The sequence below is a fragment of the Oncorhynchus gorbuscha genome, linkage group LG04 (assembly GCF_021184085.1).
Source record: "Oncorhynchus gorbuscha isolate QuinsamMale2020 ecotype Even-year linkage group LG04, OgorEven_v1.0, whole genome shotgun sequence".
In the NCBI taxonomy this organism is placed as follows: domain Eukaryota; kingdom Metazoa; phylum Chordata; class Actinopteri; order Salmoniformes; family Salmonidae; genus Oncorhynchus; species Oncorhynchus gorbuscha.
The window spans coordinates 41,358,910-41,383,951 of NC_060176.1; the positions used below are offsets into that span (position 1 = coordinate 41,358,910).

Below are 25,042 nucleotides of genomic sequence, written 5' to 3' on the forward strand. Positions count from 1 at the left end.
ATGGATGGATGGATGGATGGATGAGAGGAGAGGAGGAGACAGAGTAAGCTACAGACAAATTGGAGATATGCTTGGTAGAATACAACCAACAGTGTTCCAGTTGAACCCTACTAAATTGAGGAAAGAGGGTACCATATGGGAGGCATTGGAGAAGTGCATGATCTCTAAACAGTCAACCTATAATATCACTAAGGCACTGTTTCAAGTTTAATGGAAACACAAAAACACAAAAAGGTACCTGGATTGATTCTAAGTCTTTAGTATGTTTGGAAATTTTGTGACCTTGGGACCTATCTGACATTTTGGTTAAAAAAAAATGTTATTCACGTAGGGTTGCTCTTTAGGTGGTCCTTTACATTTGAGGTATGTCTGATAAAAAAAAACATTTTAAAGTTAATTTACTTTGAAAGAATGAAAAATCTGAAAGTTCTGTCTGTGCAAACACCTTTTAACTTGGTACTATACGGTTATATATGCAATCCAGTCACACAATGCTGGGTTGTCAATCAAAAATAATAATATTTAAGATTATGTACTTATCGAGTCATGAAAGAGGAAGAAATCACAAAACAGTTCTGAGATCTGGGACTTGAGAAATACTAATGATCTCAAAACAATGCATTTTGTAGATAGACCCTTATGGTCCCAAGTCCTTGATTATTCATATAACATGTTCTGGTCCTCTTTTTAAATTACTTAGATTTTGTTTTCATTTGTTTTTTTTCAGAAGAATTGCCATAACGTAAGCTCTTCATGGCAAAATAAATAATAAATACAGGTGCCTGCATTCTTAAGGCCCTTAGGAGAGGCATTGATGTTTTTGTCTTGTTCTATATCAACACGAAAGTCTCAATGGAAGGAGTATTTCACAAAAATCACACACTTACCACGTTTTATTGATAACTAAAAAATGGGTGTCAGAGACCAGAAAACTATATCATTTACTCATCCAGAGCTAAACTTAACAATGTTGCTGGTTATCCATAGGATATAGTGTATTTGTCATTTTAGGGAACAATCTCTTTAACAAATGTGTGATGAACATGAATTTATATTTTTTATGATAGCATTAGAAAGAGGGAAGGGTATTGTCTTTACTTAATCCTTAAATGTCTGTACTTTTCTATTGAAACTTCAATCATTTTAGTATTCTGTACCATATAGAATCTTATGGCTGAACCCAGCTTGACATTTCAGAGCCATATGGTTCTATCTGCAATTGCAACCCCCTACATTTTATTTTATTTTATTTTCATTTTTTACAAATGTCTTAGGATTTTAATAGTCTGCACTTTACGTACCTTTACAGTGGGGACCTTAATGGGTTTTGAAAGAAAAATTCACAACAAAATATTGCTGAGATCTTGGATGTGATATCTCAGAACGATGCTTTGCGCAGATACGTAGAACCTTAGTCCAAAATGTCCCAAGCAAGATCTTATAGCAATTTGTAAGCCACCTTCACTCCTGCCAGAAGTATAACTCTTCTCAAGCATTTCGAATGGTTTATTTGACTGATATACACAGAAAACAGTTACATACAGGTAATATTTTTTTTATTTGAATTTCATTTTTCGGCCTTTCCTCTACTGCTCATTTAAAAAATATGGGTTTCTCAGCAATGCGTCTGAAGTGAATTGCGGATCCAATTCATTTTCTTCGGCTCTAAGTGCCTCTCGTGGTCATTGTGTAATTTCTGTTTCATTCTGGCATCAGAGCACTCCTTGTGTGTGTCGTCTTTGTAATTCCAAGTATTCACAATAACATTTCTTGAAATCAGCAGTTGTGCTATTAGAGTATTGGGTAACGTGAGTATTGTACAATTGATTTGTACAATTCCTTACAGTAAACAGGAAATGACTGGATGTTTTCCTTTGTAATGAGCGTCTCAGTCAATGTGCAAGGCCAAGGTTCTTTATGGCAAATTATCTTGACAACATTTTGGCTGCAAAATCAGTGATTCCCTGCTTCTACTGTTGAAAGAACACTGCTGTAATGGATGTTAATTTGGACTATTATACGGCCTATTCTGCTTGGTGACGTTTTGGTCATACTCTTTGAATTTAGGGCCCCTGTGACTTGTTTCTTTTCACTCGTTTGAATCAAATAAAACCCAGCAAAAAAACATGTAGTTCAGTATACTGACTTTATTACTGTAATGTTATCATGGACACATGTAGACACTTCTTCTTATTTCCTCCATTCAAATGCTGATACACCAACACCGTCTTACGTCACAAATGTAGACCCTCTCTGCTTATCATTCAAAATAAATACATTTTTGGTAATATACTAGTTTTCGATGTTCACATTTAATTGAGTAATTTCAGGTGCAATGTCAATGAATTGCACAATGTTCCTGGAAGTAATACAATGAATGACTTTAATCTCATGTTTCTGTCCAAGTGTTTATTGACAATCTGCCTCGTTTATGAGGCTGATAAAAAAACAAGCAGTAGATGAGAGATGCAAAAGACTTGATGTAATGTCCCCTGGTTCCCACGGTGACTATGGAGCCGTGGCTTAGTAGCTCTGTGGAATTCTCAGACGAGGAACAGCCCTGCCTACTGTTAGCTTTCTGTTTCTGAATGGCCCTCAGGTTGGACGTGGAATATCCTGCCCTCCACTACGGGCACCAGAGCCACTCCCACCTCTCCCTCCAGACTCTCATTCTTGGATCTCTCAATGGCCGCAGAAACACCATCAGTACACACTCCAGGTTAGCTCTCAATCAGAGATGTGATCAGCACAGTAATGAAAAACAGGACAGGTAGGACATTAGTCAGCTCTTGGAAATGAGTGTTATGAATGACAGAAGCAGCTGTGCTCACCAGACACAGAGGGGCTTCTGGACACCTTGATAAGGCCCATCATGTGACCAGACTTGCACCTCTTCATGCATCTGACTATCCGGCCAGACTCAAAGTGGTTGATAAGGACGGTTGACAGGATCTGATTTCCTGCTGTGCAGTAACAAAAGAGTGATCAAATGAAGATCCTACATCTGTAGATTGATAGCTTGTTTCTAACCTGGGTGCCAAACTCTTTCTGTATTTAACAAGGCTGCTCTGTAAAAAAAATAAAAATAAGGAAAATAGAATATGGAGGTAATATTTCATATAAGCCAAAACTATGGCTGTGACTGAAACATAAAGAAAATGGAAGTTGTAATAACCTGAGTTTAAAAAAGCCACCTCAGCATGAGTAGCCTCCAGCATGGCCTAGATGACCAGATTACCCAGGTTGCACTCTGCTCGTCTCACTGCGGCGTAGCGTCCATCCAAGGCCACGTCTATGTGGCACAGGACCTCTCCAAGCATGTGCTGAGACAGAGTGACATATATTCATAAAACGTGCCTTATGTGCCTATGAGGTCCGCCACTGAACATGGTGTAGTCATCGTTGCCCTGAGGACAAAACAGGAGAGGATATAAAGGAGACTATTGTCAATGTATCCATTGCCCTGAAGCCAAATGGCTGCTTGCTAAACTGCTGTGAGACAATTTTACCTGTCCACTTAAACTACTGCATCTTCCACTGCAAACTAATAGACTACTTCATTTTTTGACATTTTTATTAGCCGGCTGGCGTAGGGAATGGGTACACTGCTATTCCAGTGGCTGTGGCTGAGTGTGCTAATATGAAGCTGAAGAATACACTATACCTTCGTTAAAAATGATTTCATGGCCCCACATACTTTCTGTCTATCCAGACTTACCTTGAACCTTCACAGTCTCAGCGATGACTGCCAGGTTTTCCAATGAGACCAAAGCCAAAATGGATCCCAGAAACCTGGGGAAATCTGAAAGAAAATGCAATATGTTTCAAGAACCCTTGTGATCACTTTGTCTGTGAGACTAAAATAGCAACCACAATCAAACCAGTTCACTCATAATGTGCTTTTGGTGCCTTTCCATTGTGTTCCAGTGCACTACCTTCCATCCAGAGCAAGGTAGTTGCGGATTCCGTTCTCCAAGCCCTGCAGCAACAGGAAATGTGAACTATTATGTGGATTATAATTAATGGACATTTTTTTTAGGGCAAATCAAGTCTGACATTTCAAAAGGAAATGACAAACTTTAGAAGCCTTTTAAAACCTCAAATACACTAGAAGTTTGCATTTCCTGCTGTGCAGTAACAAAAGAGTGATCAAATGAAGATCCTACATCTGTAGATTGATAGCTTGTTTCTAACCTGGGTGCCAAACTCTTTCTGTATTCAACAAGTCTGCTCTGTAAAAAATAAGAAGGAAAATAGAATATGGAGGTAATATTTCATATAAGCCAAAACTATGCCTGTGACTGAAACATAAAGAAAATGGAAGTTGTTATAACCTGAGTTTAAAAAAGCCACGTCAGCATGAGTGGCCTCCAGCATGGCATAGATGACCAGATTACCCAGGTAGCACTCTGCTCATCTCACGGCGGCATAGCGTCCATCCAAGGCCATTTCTATGTGGCACAGGACCTCTCCAAGCATGTGCTGAGACAGTGACATCAATTCATAAAACGTCAGCTTAGTGGCATCTGGCCAGGCTAGTAACACAGACACACACTACTGTAAGCAAATTAAGCTGCAACAACAGAAAATCACCAGCATATTATCAGTGTATCCTTTCACACTCTGCCGGATTCCTGCATCTTCCTCACGGTCTTTCATTGTGGCTATCTTTACACAGCTGTACTTGAAAGTCCAATCCTGGCCCTTCACAACATCACTCTTCGAAATGTAACTGAACTCTGAGCCACTCTTCACAATCCCAATCCCATTGACCTCCAGTACCCTGCACTCATGGTCATGTCCTCCCAGGATGAGATCCACACCTTTAGACTTGGATGCTCGCCTGATGCCATTACGCCACCTCATGTGTGTGAGTGTGATGCCCAGGTCAGCCCCTTTGTCCCTCAGCTCAGCAGACAGCCGATCTGCTGTCTCCACGTAAGTCTATATACTTGATGTCGTTCTTGTCCACAGTGCCCAGGGTATCCATCCAGTCCTCCTCTACCAGGCCCATGAAATCGATCTTCACAGGCCGTTCTACTCCAGGATGCTGCTGACCACGCCATGGACCAACGTTTCACTAGTGAACCTTTGAGTGCACAATTGCTGTTTGTTTACATTAAAATGAAACACTGGATGTAAAACAACAAATAGCCCTTTAGGTACAACTGAAGATTTATTGACACTTGCAAAGTATTGTGCGCACAAGTGTGTTAACCCACTGGTATATATAGCCTAGTATTGCTCGGTGAAACTGACCTGTCATACACATTGTTAATGAACCATGGGAAGGACATCATTTTAGTATGTTCTTCCAAGAGGTCCAGACCGAAGTCAAATTCATGATTGCCTTAGATGAAGACAATGAAACAACATTAAGGGCTATATTCAATCTGTAAAGCTGAAGTGTTACAGATTCCATAATAGAAATGTAAACGTGATTTCCAATTGAGGCAACCAATGCATAATTTACTGTGAATGCAGTCTCCGCTAAAAGGGGAACATTGCCTTTAAATTTCAATCACCCTGTAAAACTGAACTACCGCGATCCGGATTGAATTGAGCCCTTATTAGTTTTGCAGGATCTCTGTGTGAGTGAGTGAGAGAGAGAGAGCACTCTGTGTAATGAATTTGGAGAAAGGGATCCTCTCAGGATTATTTTTGTGTACAATTAAGTAGTAATGCATGGTTGGAGAGAAGCACTTACCATACACAGCACAGTGGACTCCTAATTTATTTAGAACATCTACCATATGCTTTCCCTTGGTGACTGTGCTTAGCAAGGAAGGGCTCAGACAGTCACCACTGAAAACTATCAACGGATTTAGCGACTGTAATACTTTTAGAGCAGTGGCAAACCTGGGGGAGAAAACCATAGTTAACATTTAGTTTTGTGAAATTCGAATGTTTACAAAGGCTAGCTAGATTGCCCGACGTTAGACAGAGTGAAATTTCAACCAGACTTGATCCAGCCAACGGAAGTTCAAGTTAGTTAGGCCTAAGTGTTTTTTCAAAACGTTAGCTAGCTAACCTTTACCTTGCGGCTCCGCCAACCAGTTATTCTGGACTTGCTTCTATTTCGGTCACATAATTAATGTGTAAAATAGTGAGAACTACTTCCGGTTTCTTACATGGTACCTCTGTTTCCAAACTTGAGAGATTGTCATCCATTTGTATTAGGCTACTGCTGGTGATTGTTGCAGAACTTGCTCTCCTGTCTTTTTCAATTGTTTTTGCGTAGAGGACGCACTAGAGCCAACTGCGTGTTGTTAACTTGAATTTGTCTCCTTGGAGATAAATGGTCACTCACCCTGAAGAGGAGCGCAAGGGACGCAATGAGCAACCAACGCATTTCTACAATTTATACCGGCAGGCCTAGGTAATTAAATATGACAACAACACAAAATAATCAACAAACGCAAAACACTGTGTTCAGGTGCAAGCGGTGTTGTAGCAATGCACTTTGGACACTGAATTGAATCTATTGTAGGTCGACACATAAAGGTCCAGGCGTCATCTCGATATCCTGTTTTAACTGATATTTGACCATGTCACAAACTAACGTTAATTAATTAAACTTACAAAACGAAAATTTCTTTGAATTTCATCCCATGGTTCATCCCATAAACTGGGATGAACCAGACTTAGCCTAATAGTCATACCTTTAATTATTTTTTTCAAATTGGCCTACAGTTAGTTGTTTCATATTATAACCAATGTCCATGTTCGGCCTAGGCTAGTCTATTTAACGAGAATACACATTTCACCCGAGCCTATAGGCTAGCCTATATCAGTGAGTCTGGTTTGCTGGGTATAATTAGTTAGTATTCCTGCCCTATGGGTGTGCAGTGTTGCCAGCCACGTCAGGCCTGTAGCAACTGCTCCGCTCGTCTCTTGTCTCACCAAGGCAAGGTTAGATACACGCTGGAGAAACTCGAAGAAAAAGACCTTGGGAACAAAATCGGCATATTGGCAACCAGGAATAGATTTCCAGTCGGTTTCCAGTGGGTTAGTGATGAAGCAGGTGTTAGAATTGCATTAAGTGACATTGCTTTTTTTATTTAAACGTTTTTGCGTTTCCAAAAGAGAGGGTTTGCATACATTGCTGAAGATCCTATTCAATCCGTCTTATTTGTGTTTAATGGAAACGCGCAATTATAAGAAATGGTTGCATTTGGTGAATGCCAGTGAATGCGATTACTTTCCACCGACCAACACGGCGACGGTGCGCTAGGAAGGACACTTCAGCTAGCTGGATCCCGGGTCGGGTGTGTACATAGGCTTCGGTTACCGTATACTATCAGCTGTAGTGAAGGTGACTCGCGCCCCCTTTGCAGTCGAGGCAATGCGGAGAGGAGTCGCGAGCGCTCATCCGGTACTTCTGCGCTCTGAGGAATGCCTGCAAACATTTCTGCTTTTTCTTAGACTTTCTTAGACTTTTTCTTAGAGAGAAAAAAATATCAGCGTTTTCTTAGACAGCAGAGAGGTAGAGAGAGAGCAATAATAAACCACAGATAAACTGTCTCGTCACCAAAACAGCCTAGCCCACAAACGACAGAGATAACAGGATATTGGTGGTGGTGGGGTTTAACGTTCTGTATTAGAGCTGTTTTACTACTGGATGTGTATGCATGAGTTCTGCACCGAATGGGCGCAAGAACCGCCCCAGATCCGCCGGGAACATCTTCCAGATCGGCAAGGCTTCCTACCGAGACCCGGAGAGGAGGGAGAGCACGGAGAGCACACGCAAAGCCCAGCGCGCCGTGACAGACTGTAGAATGGTAGGTATCGAGCTCGCGCCATTTACCTCACAATGTTTATTTCCTCTGCATGTTGCAGCTAAAGTCGCGTGTTCATCCACCCCTTTCTTTCTTTCTTGAAAGTAATTTCATCCGTTTGCACTGATATTGGCTGTTTAAACTGCAACAAACTGCAAATGCACCCCTCCATTGTATGTGGGCCTATTGTCTGGTGCAAATTAAATCCATTTGCGTTGCGGTTGTTGCAGAGAATACAAATTTACCTGCTCATGTTTTTTTACACGTTTTTTTGTCATTGATTGGGATTTACATTTTGGAGCGTCAAGTGTTGAATGCCCGACGGACGAGGATTTGGGGTGATCTCCAATATCGCCTACTTTACAGTGTTGTCTAACGGCTCTGTTTTAATGGACGCAGATGGCCACTGATTTGACAGGTGTTTGCAGAACCGTCCATATGTATTCTCTCCCCGCTCATACTGTGCACTAGTGAACGTCATTGAGTCTCAGTACCCGGAGAACAGCAGAATGCTCCTGAGTCTCGAGCGCTGGTAGAAATGAAAAGCGTTGTCCCGTCCAAAGGATTCAATGCTCTACTTCGTTCGATGCACATAGCCCGAACTTAGCATAATGTGTTGTCATCAATTAATAATTAATTAATTGTACATAGGTACGTTCACTTTGTCAGTTCATATCCTATATACCTATATCAATATTGATTAGCCTATCTCTTGTATTGTGGAGGTTACAATAATACCCCTGTTCAGGGATCAGTGCTTCTTTGGAAATGGCTGTCAATTTATTCAATATATGCTCTGGTTTAGAGAGGAACAATGGACTGAAAGGCGTGGAGCTGCTGTCCATAGGATGGTGCTGAATAGCTAAGGTAGTTATTGAACCTGCAGTGCGGAAGTCTTCATTGTGTGCCCACTGTAAAAACCTAAAGCTGCTAAATTGACAGCCCGCCTGTGAAAAAAGGATGACTATTGCTATGATCTAACCTACAAGTCAATATGTTGTGCTGGCAACTGTCGCAAGTAGGCCTATTGCGACTGTGTCTGCTGGTGAAATGTTTACAATTCCCCATTAGAAAGCCACATATGTTTACAGTAGCCTGTAATATCTAACCTAAAGTGCATTTGTAAAGTATTTAGACCACTTGACTTTTGCCACATTTTGATATGTTACAGCCTTATTCTTATTATAAAATGTTATCCTCATCAATCTACACACATTACCCCATAATGATGAAGCGAAAACATTTTTGTTGTTGTTGAAATGTGATAACATGTTTTTTTTTTACAAATAAATAACAGAAATACCTTATTTACATAAGTATTCAGACCCTTTGCTATGATACTCCAAATTGAGCACATGTTCATCCTGTTTCCATTGATCATCTTTGACATGTTTCTACAACTTGATTGGAGTCTACCTGTGGTAAATTCAGTTGATTGGACATGATTTGGAAAGGCAACTGTCTATATAAGGTCCCAAAGTTGACAGTGCATGTCAGAGCAAAAATCAGGTCGAAGTAATTGTCCGTAGAGCTCCGATACAGGATCGTGTGGAGGAACAGATCTCGGGAATGGTACCAATTTTTTTTTTTGCAGCATTGGAGGTCCACAAGAACACAGTGGCCTCCATAATTCTTAAATGGAAGAAGTTTGGAACCACCAATACTCTTCCTAGAGCTGGCCGTCAGGCCAAACGGAACAATCGGGGGAGAAGGGCCTTGGTCAGGGAGGAGACCAAGAACCCAATGGTCACTCTGACAGAAATCCAGAATTCCTCTGTGGAGATGACAGAAACTTCCAGAAGGACAACCATCTCTGCAGCACTCCACCAATCAGTACTTTATGGTAGAGTAGTCAGACGGAAGCCACTCCTCAGTAAAAGGCACATGACAGCCTCTCAGACTATGAGAAACAAGATTCTCTGTTCTGATATAACCAAGATTGAACTCTTTGGCCTGAATACCAAGTGTCACATCTGGAGGAAACCTGGTACCATCCCTAAGGTGAAGTATGGTGGTGGCAGCATCATGCTGTGGGGAGGATTTTCATCGACAGGGACTGGTAGACTAGTCAGGATCAAAGGAAAGATGAAAGGAGCAAAGTATAGAGAGATTCTTGATGAAAACCTGCTCCAGAGTGCTCAGTACCTCAGACTGGGCGAAGGTTAACCTTCCAACAGGACAACGACCCTAAGCACACAGCCAAGACAATGCAGAAGTGGCTTCAGGACAAATCTCTGAGTGTCCTTGAGTGGCCCAGTCAGAGCCCGGACTTGAACCTAATCGAACATCCATGGAGAGATCTGAAAATAGCTGTGCAGCAACGCTCCCCATCCAGCCCGACCGAGCTTGACAGGATCTGAAAAGAATGGGAGAAACTCCCCAAATACAGGTGTGCCAAGCTTGTAGCATCATACGCAAGAAGACTCAAGGCTGTAATCAATGCCAAAGGCGCTTCAACAAAGTACTGAGTAAAGGGTCTGAATACTTATGTAAATGTGATATTTCAGTTTATTTTTTATAAATTGGCGAAAACAATCTAAAAAACAGTTGTTGCTTTGTCATTATGGGGTATTGTGTGTTGATTGATCGGGGGGCATTTCATCCATTTTAGAATAAGGCTGTAACGTAAAATTTGTTGGAAAAAGTCAAGATATCTAAATACTTTCCGAATGCACTTTACATGGAAGAACTTTGCAAGGTCTTGCTGTGGCTCGTGACAGAGGAACCTATATCAGAGGTCCAAATAATCTTAAATCATGTTTATTTCATCCCCCCCCCCAGATCGTCCAGGAGTTTAACACACTTGTGGCCCTGTATCGTGAACTGGTCATCTCCATTGGCGAGATCTCCGTCGACTGCCCCTCAATACGGGCCGAGATGCACAAGACGCGAACTAAAGGCTGTGAGATGGCAAGAGCTGCACACCAGAGCCTGTCAGTCATTTCGGGGTAAGAAGCTGTCGCTGTCCCTGGTGTTGAAAGACAACTATTGTTCTCTCTCACAGATATGGGCCACAGCCTTCATTTAAAACCTCAGCTTGGAAATGTTACTTCGGTTTCAGACTCTGCTTTCAGTTTAGAGTGGCCTTGTGTGAGCTTTGATTTTTGATCTGACTGATCTGTACATTTTTGTGATTGCAGCGTAGAACACACAATGGATATGCATGGTTTTTTTTGTGTATTAAATTATTTGCCAACAGAGTTTTTAATGACCCTATCTACCACAGGAATCCCGTTGTAATTTGTTTTGTAAGGTATTCCATAACTATGTTCCATTAAAACAAAAGGTAGGATTTACCAAACTTTGTGGAGACAAGTGGGACCTCAAGAGTAAACCAACCCTGCCCAACGGATTTGGTATCTCAGATTTTAATATTTCAGCAGGGAAGTGAGTTTTTTTGTTAAATGTATTTTTATTTCACCTTTCACCTATTTAACCAGGTAGGCAAGTTGAGAACAAGTTCTCATTTACAATTGCAACCTGGCCAAGATAAAGCAAAGCAGTTCGACACAGAGTTACACATGGAGTAAAACAAACATACAGTCAATAATACAGTAGAAACAAGTCTATATACGATGTGAGCAAATGAGGTGAGATAAGGGGTACACTATACACAGTTGACGTTGGAGGTTTACATACACTTAGGTTAGAATCATTAAAACTCATTTCTCAACCACTCCTTTTTTTTAAACTATAGTTTTGGCAAGTCAGTTAGGACATCTACTTTGTGCATGGCACAAGTCATTTTTCCAACAATTGTTTATTTCCCTTACAATTCACTGTATCACAATTCCAGTGGGTCAGAAGTTTACACACACCAAGTTGACTGTGCATTTAAACAGCTTGGAAAATTCCAGAAAATTATGTCATGGCTTTAGATGCTTCTGATAGGCTAATTAACATTGAGTCAATTGGAAGTGTACCTGTGGATGTATATCAAGGCCTACCTTCAAACTCAGTGCCTCTTTGCTTGACATCATGGGAAAATCAAAAGAAATCAGCCAAGACCTCAGACAAACAATTGTAGACCTCCACAAGTTTGGTTCATCCTTGGGAGCAATTTCCAAATGCCTGAAGTTAACATTTTCATCTGTACAAACAATAGTACGCAAGTATAAACACCATGGCACCACGCAGCCGTCATACCACTCAGGAAGGAGAGGCGTTCTGTCTCCTAGAGATGAACGTACTTTGGTGCAGAAAGAGCAAATCAATCCCAGAACAACATCAAAGGATCTTGTGAAGATTCTGGAGGAAACGGGAACAAAAATATCTTTATCCACAGTAAAACGAGTCCTATATCAACATAACCTGAAAGGCTGCTCAGCAAGGAAGAAGACACTTTTCCAAAACCACCATAAAAAAGCCAGACTACGATTTGCAACTGCACATGGGGACATGGTCTGGTCTGATGAAACAAAAATAGAACTGTTTTGGCATAATGTTCTTAAACCATTTGCAAGACTCCTTATCCAGTTTTTGAATGAGTAGGGAAGGGTCAATGGTGTCAAATGCCTTGTAAAGGTCTATAAATAAGGCAGAACAATGTTTTATATGATCTAGGTAATTTAACACATCTTAAACAAGCATAGTGGCTGAAACAGTGATATGTCCAGATCTAAAAACAGATTAGGACATATTTAAAATAGTGAGAAGTTAAAAAGTTCTTGAAAAAAGTATCCAAATGAAACTGCCTATTTCTCAGGCCCAGAATCTAGAATATGCATATAATTGTCAGATTAGGATAGAAAACACTCTAAAGTTTCCAAAACTGTCAAAATATTGTCTGTGAGTATAACATAACTGATATTGCAGGCAAAACCCTGAGGAAAATCCAAAGAGGAACTGCCTTCTATTTCGAAAACTCCCTGTTCCATTGCATGCCTTCCCTCCATTTAAAGGGATATCAACCAGATTCCTTTCCCTATGGCTTCCACATGGTGTAAACAGTCTTTAGGCATAGTTTCAGCCGTTTATTCTGAAAAATGAGCGAGAACGATCACATCGCGTCAGTGGATGGCTGGGTGCCAGCAGAGTTTTGTATGCACCAACAGCTTGGAGCAGACATTTTCTCTCCTATTGAAAAAGCTACTGTCCGGTTGAAATATTATCGATTATTTATTGTAAAAACGACCTGAGGATTGATTATAAAAAATGTTTGACATGTTTCTACAAACTTTACGGATACTATTTGGAAATTTCTTCTGCCCCGTCGTGACCACTCGAGCCTGTGGATTACTGAACATAACTCGCAAATATAAAAATAATCTTTATGGAACAAAAGGAACATTTATTGTAACTCGGGAGTCTCATGAGTGCAAACATCCGAAGATCATCAAAGGTACGCGATTAATTTTATTGCTTTTTTGACTTTCGTGACCAATCTACTTTGCTGCTAGCTGTTTAATGTTTTGTCTGCTGAGAGAGATGTCCTTACATAAACACTTGGGTAGCTTTCACTGTAAAAAAAGCTTTATCTGACACACCAGGTGGTTTAACAACAAGCTAAGCTGTGTTTTGCTATATTGCACTTGTGATTTCATAAAAATGAAATATTTTTAGTAATTTAATTTGAATTTGGCACTCTGCAATTCAGCGGATGTTGATAAATGATCCCGCTAACGATTTTGGTTCGCCAAGAAGTTAACTGGGATTTGGTCAGGGATTCTAATACCTTGTCTAGTCAAGATAACTTGAAGATTGGGCAGTAAGGATTTTTGCCCTTACTGTATGTAGGGGGAGGACATGAATGTGCCTCTTTCCAAATCTTAGGGATAACACCAGTAGCAATTAAAGTAAAAAATACAGGTTAAAGATTCAACAATGAGTGGGGCAGAGAGCGGTAGTAAGAAGGGGTCAGGTGAATCAACCCTGTGGATGTTTTACATCGATCTTTAGCAAGGTACTTAATACATTATAGACATCAAATGGTTGAAATGAAAATAAATTATGGGAGTCTGTTAGAGCATCATTCTTCACAATCTGTTCTGAGGTGACAAAAGGACTGCCTGTTTTGGAATGACATACATTTTTATAGACTATCCTTTCAAACAGGTGGCCAGCTGAATCAAAATGGTTATACACTACACACAAACATTTGGTCTAGTATGGGACTAGTATGTCCTAACCTGCGGTGGCAACAAGAGGGTGGGGTTTTGTTTCAAAGATTTGACCACTTTGCAGAAGTTGACTAGATTACCACTGCTCTCCAATACACAATTCAATAAATATGTTGATTTGGCTTGATTAACCAGAGATATACAGTGGGGCAAAAAAGTATTTAGTCAGCCACCAATTGTGCAAGTTCTCCCACTTAAAAAGATGAGAGGCCTGTCATTTTCATCATACGTACACTTCAACTATGACAGACAAAATGAGAAAAAAAATCCAGGAAATCACATTGTAGGATTGTTAATGAATTTATTTGCAAATTATGGTGGACAATAAGTATTCGGTCACCTACAAACAAGCAAGATTTCTGGCTCTCACAGACCTGTAACTTCTTCTTTAAGAGGCTCCTCTGTCCTCCACTCGTTACCTGTATTAATGGCACCTGTTTAAAGTTGTTATCAGTATAAAAGACACCTGTCCACAACCTCAAACAGTCACACTCCAAACTCCACTATGGCCAAGACCAAAGAGCTGTCAAAGGACACCAGAAACAAAATGGTAAACCTGCACCAGGCTGGGAAGACTGAATCTGCAATAGGTAAGCAGCTTGGTTTGAAGAAATCAACTGTTGGAGCAATTATTAGGAAATGGAAGACCTACAAGACCACTGATAATCTCCCTCGATCTGGGGCTCCACGCAAGATCTCACCCCGTGGGGTCAAAATGATCACAAGAACGGTGAGCAAAAATCCCGGGACCTAGTGAATGACCTGCAGAGAGCTGGGACCAAAGTAAAAAGCCTACCATCAGTAACACACTACGCCGCCAGGGACTCAAATCCTGCAGTGCCAGACGTGTCCCCCTGCTTAAGCCAGTACATGTCCAGGCCCGTCTGAAGTTTGCTAGAGAGCATTTGGATGATCCAAAAGAAGATTGGGAGAATGTCATATGGTCAGATGAAACCAAAATATAACTTTTTGGTAAAAAGTTGGATGCTGAGTTGCATCCAAAGAAAACCATACCTACTGTGAAGCATGGGGGTGGAAACATCATGCTTTGGGGCTGTTTTTCTGCAAAGGGACCAGGACGACTGATCCGTGTAAAGGAAAGAATGAATGGGGCCATGTATCGTGAGATTTTGAGTGAAAACCTCCTTCCATCAGCAAGGGCATTGAAGAAGAAACTTGGCTGGCTCTTTCAGCATGACAATGATCCCAAACACACCGCCCGGGCAACAAAGGAGTGGCTTCATAAGAATTATTTCAAGGTCCTGGAGTGGCCTAGCCAGTCTCCAGATCTCAACCCCATAGAAAATCTTTGGAGGGAGTTGAAAGTCCGTGTTGCCCAGCAACAGCCCCAAAACATCACTGCTCTAGAGGAGATCTGCATGGAGGCATGGGCCAAAATACCAGCAACAGTGTGTGAAAACCTTGTGAAGACTTACAGAAAACATTTGACCTCTGTCATTGCCAACAAAGGGTATATAACAAAGTATTGAGAAACCTTTGTTGTTGACTAAATACTTATTTTCCACCATAATTTGCAAATAAATTCATTAAAAATCCTACAATGTGATTTTCTGGATTTTTTTTCTTTCTCATTTTGTCTGTCATAGTTGAAGTGCTAGGTAAAGTGTTGAAGTGCTAAGTCCATGCTAGGTAAAGCTCCGCCTTATCTCAGTTCACTGGTCACGATGGCAACACCCACCTGTAGCACGCGCTTAAGCAGGTGTATCTCACTGACCATCCCTTAAGCCAACACCTCATTTGCCCGCCTTTCCTTCCAGTTCTCTGCTGCCTGTGACTGGAACGAATTGCAAAAATCGCTGAAGTTGGAGACTTATCTCCCTCGCCAACTTTAAACATCTGCTATCTGAGCAGCTAACTGATCGCTGCAGCTTTACATAGTCCATCGGTAAATAGCCCACCCAATTTACCTACCTCATCCCCATACTGTTTTTATTAATTTACTTTTCTGCTCTTTTGCACACCAGTATCTCTACCTGCACATTATCATTTTATCACTCCAGTGTTAATCTGCTAAATTGTAATTTTTCGCCTACCTCCTCATGCCTTTTGCACACAATGTATATAGACTCTTTTTTTTCCTACTGTGTTATTGACTTATTTATTGTTTACTCCATGTGTAACTTTGTTGTCTGTTCACACTGCTATGCTTAATCTTGGCCAGGTCGCAGTTGTAAATGAGAACTTGTTCTCAACTAGGTGAAATAAAAAAGTGTACCTATGATGATTATTACAGGCCTCTCATTGTTTTAAGTGGGAGAACTTGCACAATTGGTGGCTGACTAAATACTTTTTTGCCCCACTGTATATGATAAACAGAGAGTAGCAGCAGCGTAGAAAGAGGGGCTGGGGGGGGGGGGGGGGCACACAATCCAAATAGTCCGGGTAGCCATTTGATTACCTGTTCAGGAGCCTTATGGCTTGGGGTAAAAACTGTTGAGAAGCCTTTTTGGTTGTTTTTCTGGCTCCTCCCTATAGGCTGTCTCGTCGTTGTCAGTGATCAGGCCTACCACTGTTGTGTTGTCTGCAAACGGAATGATGGTGTTAGAGTCATACACATAACATGATGCGTAACATGATGCAGCCAACACCATGCTTAAAAATATTAAGTGTAGTACTCAATGATGTGTTGTGTTGGTGCCCTTTTTCGCTAGGCATTGGAAAACCTCCCTGCTCTTTGGTTGAAATTCACTGCTCGGTTAAGGGACCTTACAGATAATTGTATGTGTGGGGTACAGAGATGAGGTAGTCATTAGAAAATCATGTTAAATACTATTATTGCACACAGAGTGAGTCCATGCAACTTGTTAAGCAAATTTTTACTCCTATGTAGACTTGCCATAACAAAAGGGTTGAATACTTATTGACTTAAGACATTTCATTTTTTCATGTTTTTATTCATTTGTAAACATCTTATCTCATGGGTAATCTCGATATTGATTGCCATTTGTGTGTTGGTCCCACAGGCCTGAGGACGGAGAGATCCACCCAGAGATCTGCAGGCTCTTCATCCAGCTGCAATGCTGTCTGGAGATGTACATCACGGAGATGCTCAAGTCTGTCTGTCTGCTGGGGTCCCTGCAGCTCCACAGGAAAGGTAGGGAATGCCTCACAAAAAAACCAACATGAAATTATAACCTGACGTAGAGCCTTTATAGCACTATCATAGCCAGAGACATGAAGCCTACATAGGTCTGCTTGTCTGATGGGATCCCTGAAGCTGCACAGGACAGCTAGAGAACACTTGATATCTTTACACAGATTCAAATCCAATCCAATTTCAGCTACAATTCACTGTTTACTAGGGCTGTAATGCTACACATATTTGTACCGATTGGTTCGGCACGAGGACCTCAGTTCGGTCCACACTGTGAACCTGAATGAATACATCATTTATTTTGTTTACAAAAAAATAAAAACACTAGGCTTGTAGGCTTTGCCTACGCTGTGTTGCATGCCATTACCTCGTAAGTAAATCTGAGCTGAATACGTTAAAACAACTACAGCCTATGTGCACATAATGAAAAGGAATTAAAAGTTAAATGAGAAGTATATGCTATAACTAACAAGAGCCAACAGGTAGGCTGCTATTTAATCTGAATGGAAGTGTAGTTATTTGTAACTGTAGGACAGGAAGAAGGCCCATGCAGACTCAATTAGCCTGCTCTTCCTTGCACTGTATCAGGTCTAGTTAATAAAAGAGCTTACAAATGGGCTTTTCTGCTGCTTCCCTCAATCGGATCCGACAACGTCTAGGTTGAAAAATGTATTTATGCATATTTGTCCGGGTGGGAAAGCCCCATTTCAGAACTAGTCCAGCTTTTTAGACCTTTATTCGAGGCCCAAAATAACAGTCCCTGTCACAATAGACAATGCCAGGAACATTGTGAATGATGTCACATAAACTGGACTTGGGCCACAAATAGGGTGCTTTTTAATTTAACGTATTATGCCAAAGAACTGTTGAATTTAATTTTTCCACTGTATTGCAACCGTGACCCCAAAACCTCTCTCTCTCTCTATATATATATCTCGAACTTTGGGTTTGGTGAACTATTACACCCCTACTGTTTACTGTGTAAAACATGTAATTACTGTTACATTACTATTATTATTAAGTGTGTGTGTTCCAGGGAAAGATTCCTGTGGGCCTTCCAGGATTGACAGTAAGGTAGATGAGCGCTCAGACATACCCATTCTAGAAGACACCTCCTCCTCCCCAATGGATTGTCATCAGCTCTGCTGGCTAGTCGCCACAGACATAGACAATACTGAGAGGTGGGCCTAATAATGTGTGTGTGCGTGCGTTGGTGTTATTACCATAATTCTGAATACATCAGCAAGACACATATTAGCACTATGTAAATATGATTTCATAGGGACATGAGAGAGATGAAGAACCTTCTCAGTAAACTCAGGGAGACGATGCCTTTACCACTGAAGAACCAAGGTAGGGCCTCGACTGGAGCGCACATAGGGTTTCTATATGCTTGGATCTTATGTGTGTTAAATACACCGTTGAAATGACTTTGAGATGAGTTTGAACTTCTAATTGTCTTGTCTGTGTTTGTACCCAGATGACAGCAGCTTGCTGAACCTGACTCCTTACCCACTGGTCGGACAGAGGAAGAGGCGGTTCTTTGGGCTCTGTTGCCTGGTAACCAGCTAAGGGCCCCGCCTTCCTGGGTTGAAGGAGCAACGGTGACGTTTTACTTGAAGTGTAGTTCATGGCTCAACCATAAGTGTCCAAAGAAAATCATAGTGTCATAAGACATGCCAAAATGTGACAACATTTTTATAAAAACTTATGTTAACTAGAATGACTGATATTTGCCTGTCATGACCAATATATTTATTTGCTTTATGACATAGTGTCATAAGATATTGACAGTCATAACAGTGCCCCATAACGGAAATAGCATAGTATGTCATGTTTTGGAACGTGTTATGACCCGTATGATGCAATTATGACACTGTTATGTATGTGTGATGAACAACGCATCACGTGAAGCATTACTTTGGCAACAAAGACACCATTAACCACAATCCTTCACCACTTGTGTCTCCCACCGATCTATTACTGCCATTTCCAATATACGATTACATTTCTCTCTTTTGTTAAAAAGGCTACCTACCCCATTTTTATAATTTAATTTTGTAATACAAAGATGAATTGTAATTGCAATGTAATGAAACGAAGAGTCATAAACATATTTTAAATGTATTACAACTGATTTTCCTTTTGTCAGAGTTTTGTTTGTCAGAGGTTTTCAGGAGAGAAGGGACCATTTGAAACAGTAGGCAGGTTTCCATTGACCCAGGTTTATTCGACAAAGGCAAAGTCGCAAAAGAAAATATTGCGACGTGTAATGGAAATGGCAGATATTGTCCTGACTTTCAAGAATACCTGAATTGTTTCGCCTTGCTTTTCTGGTTGGCAGGAAAGCTTCACAATCCAATTATTTCACATCTGCAGGAGTGAAAGTTTCAAATATGGCTAATATTAGTAAATCATTGCATTCTTTCCATGCTGGCTTTTGCGGGCTACCTGAGACATGAAACAAACAGCTGGCATACAGGCTGTTGCCAATTTATTAATGTGTCATTTGCCTAAATGGGTAATGGAAACACTTCAACCACTACATTTTATTCGACACGTTAGGTTAACGGAATTTTTTAAGTGTGCCCAGCTGTTTTTATCGACACAAGATAGTAAAATTGAAACAAATTGACAAGTTAATGGAAACATAGCTACTGTCAACTTTATTTTCTTCCATAAAGCTGAATTGATGAATGAATGGTGTGTGTGGGACACTATGATCTGCAAGTTGGTGTCAAAAACAATGTTACCAAGTACAACACATGCAGTATATATGGACACACTGCTAGATAGAAGGTATGGAGCAGACCAGAGCACAGAAAGTCTTGTGTTTCGCTCTGTTTTCCATTTCTTGCCGTTCCTGTACTTTCTGTACTGACCTTTTATTTTAGTCTTCCAGGAACAAAACACCTGCACCCAACTTTTACTTTCCATCTTCAAGGAGGAATATACTATACAATACTCAAAAAAGAAACTCCTTTGCACATGCAATATCTATCTTTAAATTGAGACCTTAGAATTGTGTATATACATACTCTCTAAGCGATGCGCTCTGAATTATTTTCCAGGTTGGGATAGTGTGGTGAAGTCTTGGTTGGCATAAGCAGGTGGCGTCTCTCTCTAAGGCACAGTCAGTGCGGGGCAGTGGGGACTCAGCATGGGTCTTGCTTATTAATAATAATGCTAAATGTGTAGGGCAATGGAGAAGGTACAGTATTGTAGTCAAAGCTGAAATAAAAAGTTATGTTATTTTACATTGTTAATAAACTTTTTTTATTTAAACTGACTGATCTGTTTTTTTAGTCTCTTTTAATTCTTTATAAGGCCCTATTCAGACTTGAGATAAGTTGACCTTTACTTAAAGATGCAGTCCAGGATTTTAAGACTTTAAAACCTCTACAGGATTGGTGTAATCCCCGTGGGACGGTTGAGCTAACGTAGGCTAATGTGGTTAGCATGAGGTTGTAAGCAACAAAATAAAATCCTTAAGAGGTTTTAATATGACAACAATCGGAATAATTCATTTTGTCTTCTTTGTAAAGACACTATCAAAAAACTAACACCACAACAAACAATATAGTAAAATTTACCAAGTATAATGTATTAAAAAATATAAAATGTGACCAGACAATATTCAGAAAGTATTTCAAAACCCACACAAAGTAGGCTACGTGATTGACAATGATTCTTACTTCTGCAACAATGTAAAAATGCTAACAACTATTCAGAGACTATTTCTCAATAAGATTTAGTACAGACCAGGCCTGACACATGTTGAAATGGTAGCCTACTTTGACAATTCAGTGAATGCCACAAGTATTAGATAAGGAGAGAAAATCCCATACACAACTGTTCTAAGACCATTAAAAAAGTTACACAATTTACCTATACGATATGTAGGACAAATGTCACACGGTCACTTGAGTGTTTGCATTAAGCCTCCAACATGCCATGAAACTTCTTCAAGAACGGCCTCATCCTACAAAGTGGCACAAAATGTCAAAATAGTAATTTGACAACAATTCATTAATTGCAACAAGTATTAGATAAAGATTCAGATTAAAAATCTAAACGCACCCACACAAAGTAGACTATTTGACAAGCTTCAAACTTCTGTGACAATGTACAAATGCAAACAACTATTCAGAGACTATTTAAAAATGTAGATAACCTCTCAAAATAACATTTAGTATGGATAAAATTCAGTATTAAATAGGGAAATATTCAGAGAAAAACAAAAAAGTATACAAAGATGGACACTGATAAAAAAGAGAAGATACAAAACATACATAACTAGCAAAATGCCACAACCGCTTTAAGCAGCTATTCGGATCCAAACTCAACAAATGGGATGGACACATTGCATGAAGTAAGCTGTGTGGTACAAGGGTGAATGGTTGGACTTGGGGAAGATGCACTCCGTGGACACCTAGGCTCCCATCTATGGTGTGCTCTCCCTCTTCCTCCTCTTCCTCTCCCTCTCCATGTTCCTCTCTATGTTCCTCTTCACTCTCCTCTCCCTCTTCACTGTCCTCTTCCTCTCTCCCTCCATTCTCCTCTTCCTCTCACTCTACACTTTCCTCTTCCTCTCCCCTCCATTCTCCTCTCACTCTACACTCTCCTCTTCCTCTCTTCCTCCATTTGACCCTGCTGGTCATCTAGGAACAGCTTGGCCATGTTCTGTTATAATTTCCACCCAGCACAGCCAGAAGAGGACTGGCCACCCCTCATAGCCTGGTTCCTCTCTAGGTTTCTTCCTAGATTCCGGCCTTTCTAGGTAGTTTTTCCTAGCCAACGTGCTTCTACACTTGCATTGCTTGCTATTTGGGGTTTTAGGCTGGGTTTCTGTACAGCACTTTGTTACATCAGCTAATGGAAGAAGGGTTTTATAAAAACATTTGATTGATTGATTCTCCTCTTCACTCTCCTCTTCCTCTCTCCCTCCACTATCTTTCTAGCTCCACTTCCTCCTCGCTCTACATCTCTGTCCCTCCAATCATCTCTAAATTCTCTCCCCCTTGCCTTCTGCTGCTGAGACCTGACTCTCACTCTCTCTCTGTCTCTCTTTCACTCACACAAACAATCTCTCTTTCTCTCCCTTCCACTTTCTTTCTTTCTTTCTTTCAGCCATACACATATGCTGCATGTGCAATAGCTAATGGGGATCCTATATATCCATATATACTGCAAGTGTCGTACTAAACTAAATCATAATGCTATACAGCACTTTCATTCAGCCAATTAAATCCCATGACACACACACACACACACACACACACACACACACACACACACACACACACACACACACACACACACACACACACACACACACACACACACACACACACACACAGCACTTGCATTCAATCAATCAATCAAAATCATTTTTATAAAGCCCTTAGTGGTGAAGATTGTTTCTCTGTTCATTGTGTGCCTATATGTTTTTTTCAGACTGATGGATAATCAGACAGGGTAGAGCACACACAAATAAATAAATATGTTCATAGATGACCAGCAGGGTTAGAGTATAACCGTAAAGGCTATATCTGGTACACACACTTCAAGACCCATGGTCAGATGACTTAGTTAGCTGGTAGTCTTTGTAGGGGGGAGTGAGCCGTTCAAGTGAAAGCGTTGCGAACGAAGCACAATGCTGCTGACTCCACTCAACTCTTGCTTTCTTGCCTGACAGACAACTAGTTGAATAGTTATTTAACTGGGACAGTTTCCAATTGAATAGCACTGGTAGAAACAGGACAAAACAAACAACTTGTTAGCTGGCTATGTAAAGATACATCACTGAAAATCAATATAATTTGAGCTCCACTGTGCAGGCTTCTTCCATAACACGACAGTTAAGCAAGCTATCAAATAATAAGAAAAATGAATATCTGTAACTAGCAAACATGACAAACCATGACAACCAAGTCCAACAGATAAACACAAATGACTCATCTCTATTTTGTGTCTAGTTAGCTGGTTGTCTGTATTGCTAATGTTAGGTAATGGAAGTGACAGCTTGACGCTTCACGAGCAAAGCACACATTTACAGCCACACAGCTTTTCTAGCTAGCGTAGCCTGACAGACAAACCTGACAGTTAGCTCGCTAGCTAGCCAGCTATAGCACGACGCTTGGGTCGTTTCCATGTGAATTACTTCGGTAGAACCAAGACCAACCGGTTAGCTGACTATACAGGGCCTACAGCTAAACACTGCTCCACCGCTGATGTGCCCGCCTGTATCGACCTGTTGACGATGACAGGATTTAATCATCTGTGAGCTATTCCCCAAATTTCACAGCATCAAACATCAACAACAGCAAACGTGTTTCTGCTGTTTACTTACTTCACTCACCTCGACATCATCATCGCTTTCATCACCATCCAACATAGATACAGCTTCATGCACAGTGAAAAGTCTTTGCCGCTTCAGCGCTGTCATTTTGAGCATACCCTGTTTCCTGTCTCTGATCGATGACAGCAGCCACGCGAATAAGACAACAGGTTGTTAGCAAGTGCATTTGCAAATATTGACAAAGGTATTATTATTAGAAAAGCAAGGCCGTTCGCTATAGTAGTTCAAAGGATGGCCGTTGACGGCCGCTATGGGTTCTGAAGAGTCTTTAAGTGTCCATGTTAAGTGACATTTCTTTCAAAGTAGCACATGTTAAGTGACACATGTTGATTTACTTATCCTACGTCTGAATCGGGCCTTATAAGAAGAAACAATGAGGCACCACACACTTCTGGAACTATATTTTCATAGACAGCATTCCTCGGGAAGTATTGGTAGTATTTTCAAATGATATTACAATGATCAACTGGCTCAAATCAATTGGCCTTCCTACTTTCTAGAAGATGTTCGGGCACGTTTGAGCCAAGTTGCAGTCTGGTTCCATGTCTCAGTGGCATGCTTTAAGATCTTTGTGTTGTTTCCCTGTTGTCTACATCATTGTCCCAATGACAGTGTGCACTGTCCCATGCATCAATTCCCAAATGGCCCAGAAGCCCAGATTCCTGTGAAGGAGTGTTCTATCCGCTGGGTGGAGACAGCTCATCCATATTCAAACTCATAGGCTCAGTTTAGATTTAGCCAACAGATGTGAAGATACAACGTAATGTCATGTGAACATCTAGAGATTATCAATTTGAATACAAATGTTATAAGAAATCCTCAGAATCATGTGTCAAGTTTAGATTGATACTGGGCTAATCCAAATGATCAGAACCAATGTATTTCCTTCCCTCAATGATACAGGAAGTAATGAGAAGACAATTTGTCTGGGAAAAAATCCCACAAGGGCGTCTCAGGACAAGGGTTCGTGCTCTGGTACATTGCTCGCTTGAAACAAAAATGTTTGGTATCACTCTCTCACATGGGTCGGACAGATGTTGCAAGCCGCACCCACACGTACGCACGCACGCACGCACGCACACACACACGCACGCACGCACGCACGCACTCACGCACACACACACACACACACACACACACACACACACACACACACACACACACACACACACACACACACACACACACACACACACACACACACACACACACACACACACACACACACACACACACACACACACACACACACACACACCCCACTGCCCCCACCCTCCACTCCCCTACACACAGACACACATGTCTGCCTGAGGTCAGCACAGCCAAGCCCACTGAGAAGGTCCAGCTGGCCTGGTGAATTACAGGACAAAAATATGCAGTATTTTGGAAGAAATATTGGACATCCATTGTTCAAATTATACATTGGCTAGCCTATTGGGGATAGGCCCTCATTTAGCTACAACATAAGTAAAAACACTATTGTCATTGAGTGTTTTTTCTTCTATTATTCTGCCTCTGTTAGTCAACTCCTCTATTGGCCATGCCAGTCTTGCAGTATAGAGATACATTTTTTGTTCATAAGCAAATGTCACGTTCAAGCGATGCAAGCATATGCATGCAATAAAAAGCCCTGCAGTAGCTTATAAACTCTTGACCTTGACAAACTTAG

General features: G+C 40.9%; 1 protein-coding gene and 2 long non-coding RNA genes across 4 annotated transcripts; 1 reads left to right on the top strand and 2 right to left on the bottom strand.

Annotated features, from left to right (window-relative positions):
* Positions 1–2,293: 2,293 nt before the first annotated feature.
* Positions 2,294–7,038, bottom strand: LOC124034074. 2 transcript variants are annotated; one of them, XR_006838504.1, is made up of 6 exons: positions 4,335–7,038; positions 4,195–4,232; positions 3,936–3,979; positions 3,719–3,802; positions 3,176–3,407; positions 2,294–2,960 (listed from the first exon to the last, which is right to left on the bottom strand). It is a non-coding gene; the product is annotated as an uncharacterized LOC124034074 (long non-coding RNA). The 2 variants fall into 2 exon arrangements; XR_006838505.1 differs by having other exon boundaries at positions 2,294–2,963.
* Positions 6,002–20,301, top strand: rgs7bpa (regulator of G protein signaling 7 binding protein a). The gene is made up of 6 exons (XM_046346796.1): positions 6,002–7,781; positions 10,560–10,726; positions 16,882–17,012; positions 18,049–18,193; positions 18,295–18,365; positions 18,493–20,301. The coding sequence occupies exons 1-6, from the start codon at positions 7,632–7,634 to the stop codon at positions 18,582–18,584; spliced, it is 756 nt and encodes a 251-aa protein (XP_046202752.1). The 5' UTR covers positions 6,002–7,631; the 3' UTR covers positions 18,585–20,301.
* Positions 16,713–23,475, bottom strand: LOC124034075. Its single transcript, XR_006838506.1, has 3 exons — positions 23,365–23,475; positions 20,901–20,994; positions 16,713–17,023 (listed from the first exon to the last, which is right to left on the bottom strand). It is a non-coding gene; the product is annotated as an uncharacterized LOC124034075 (long non-coding RNA).
* Positions 23,476–25,042: the final 1,567 nt, after the last annotated feature.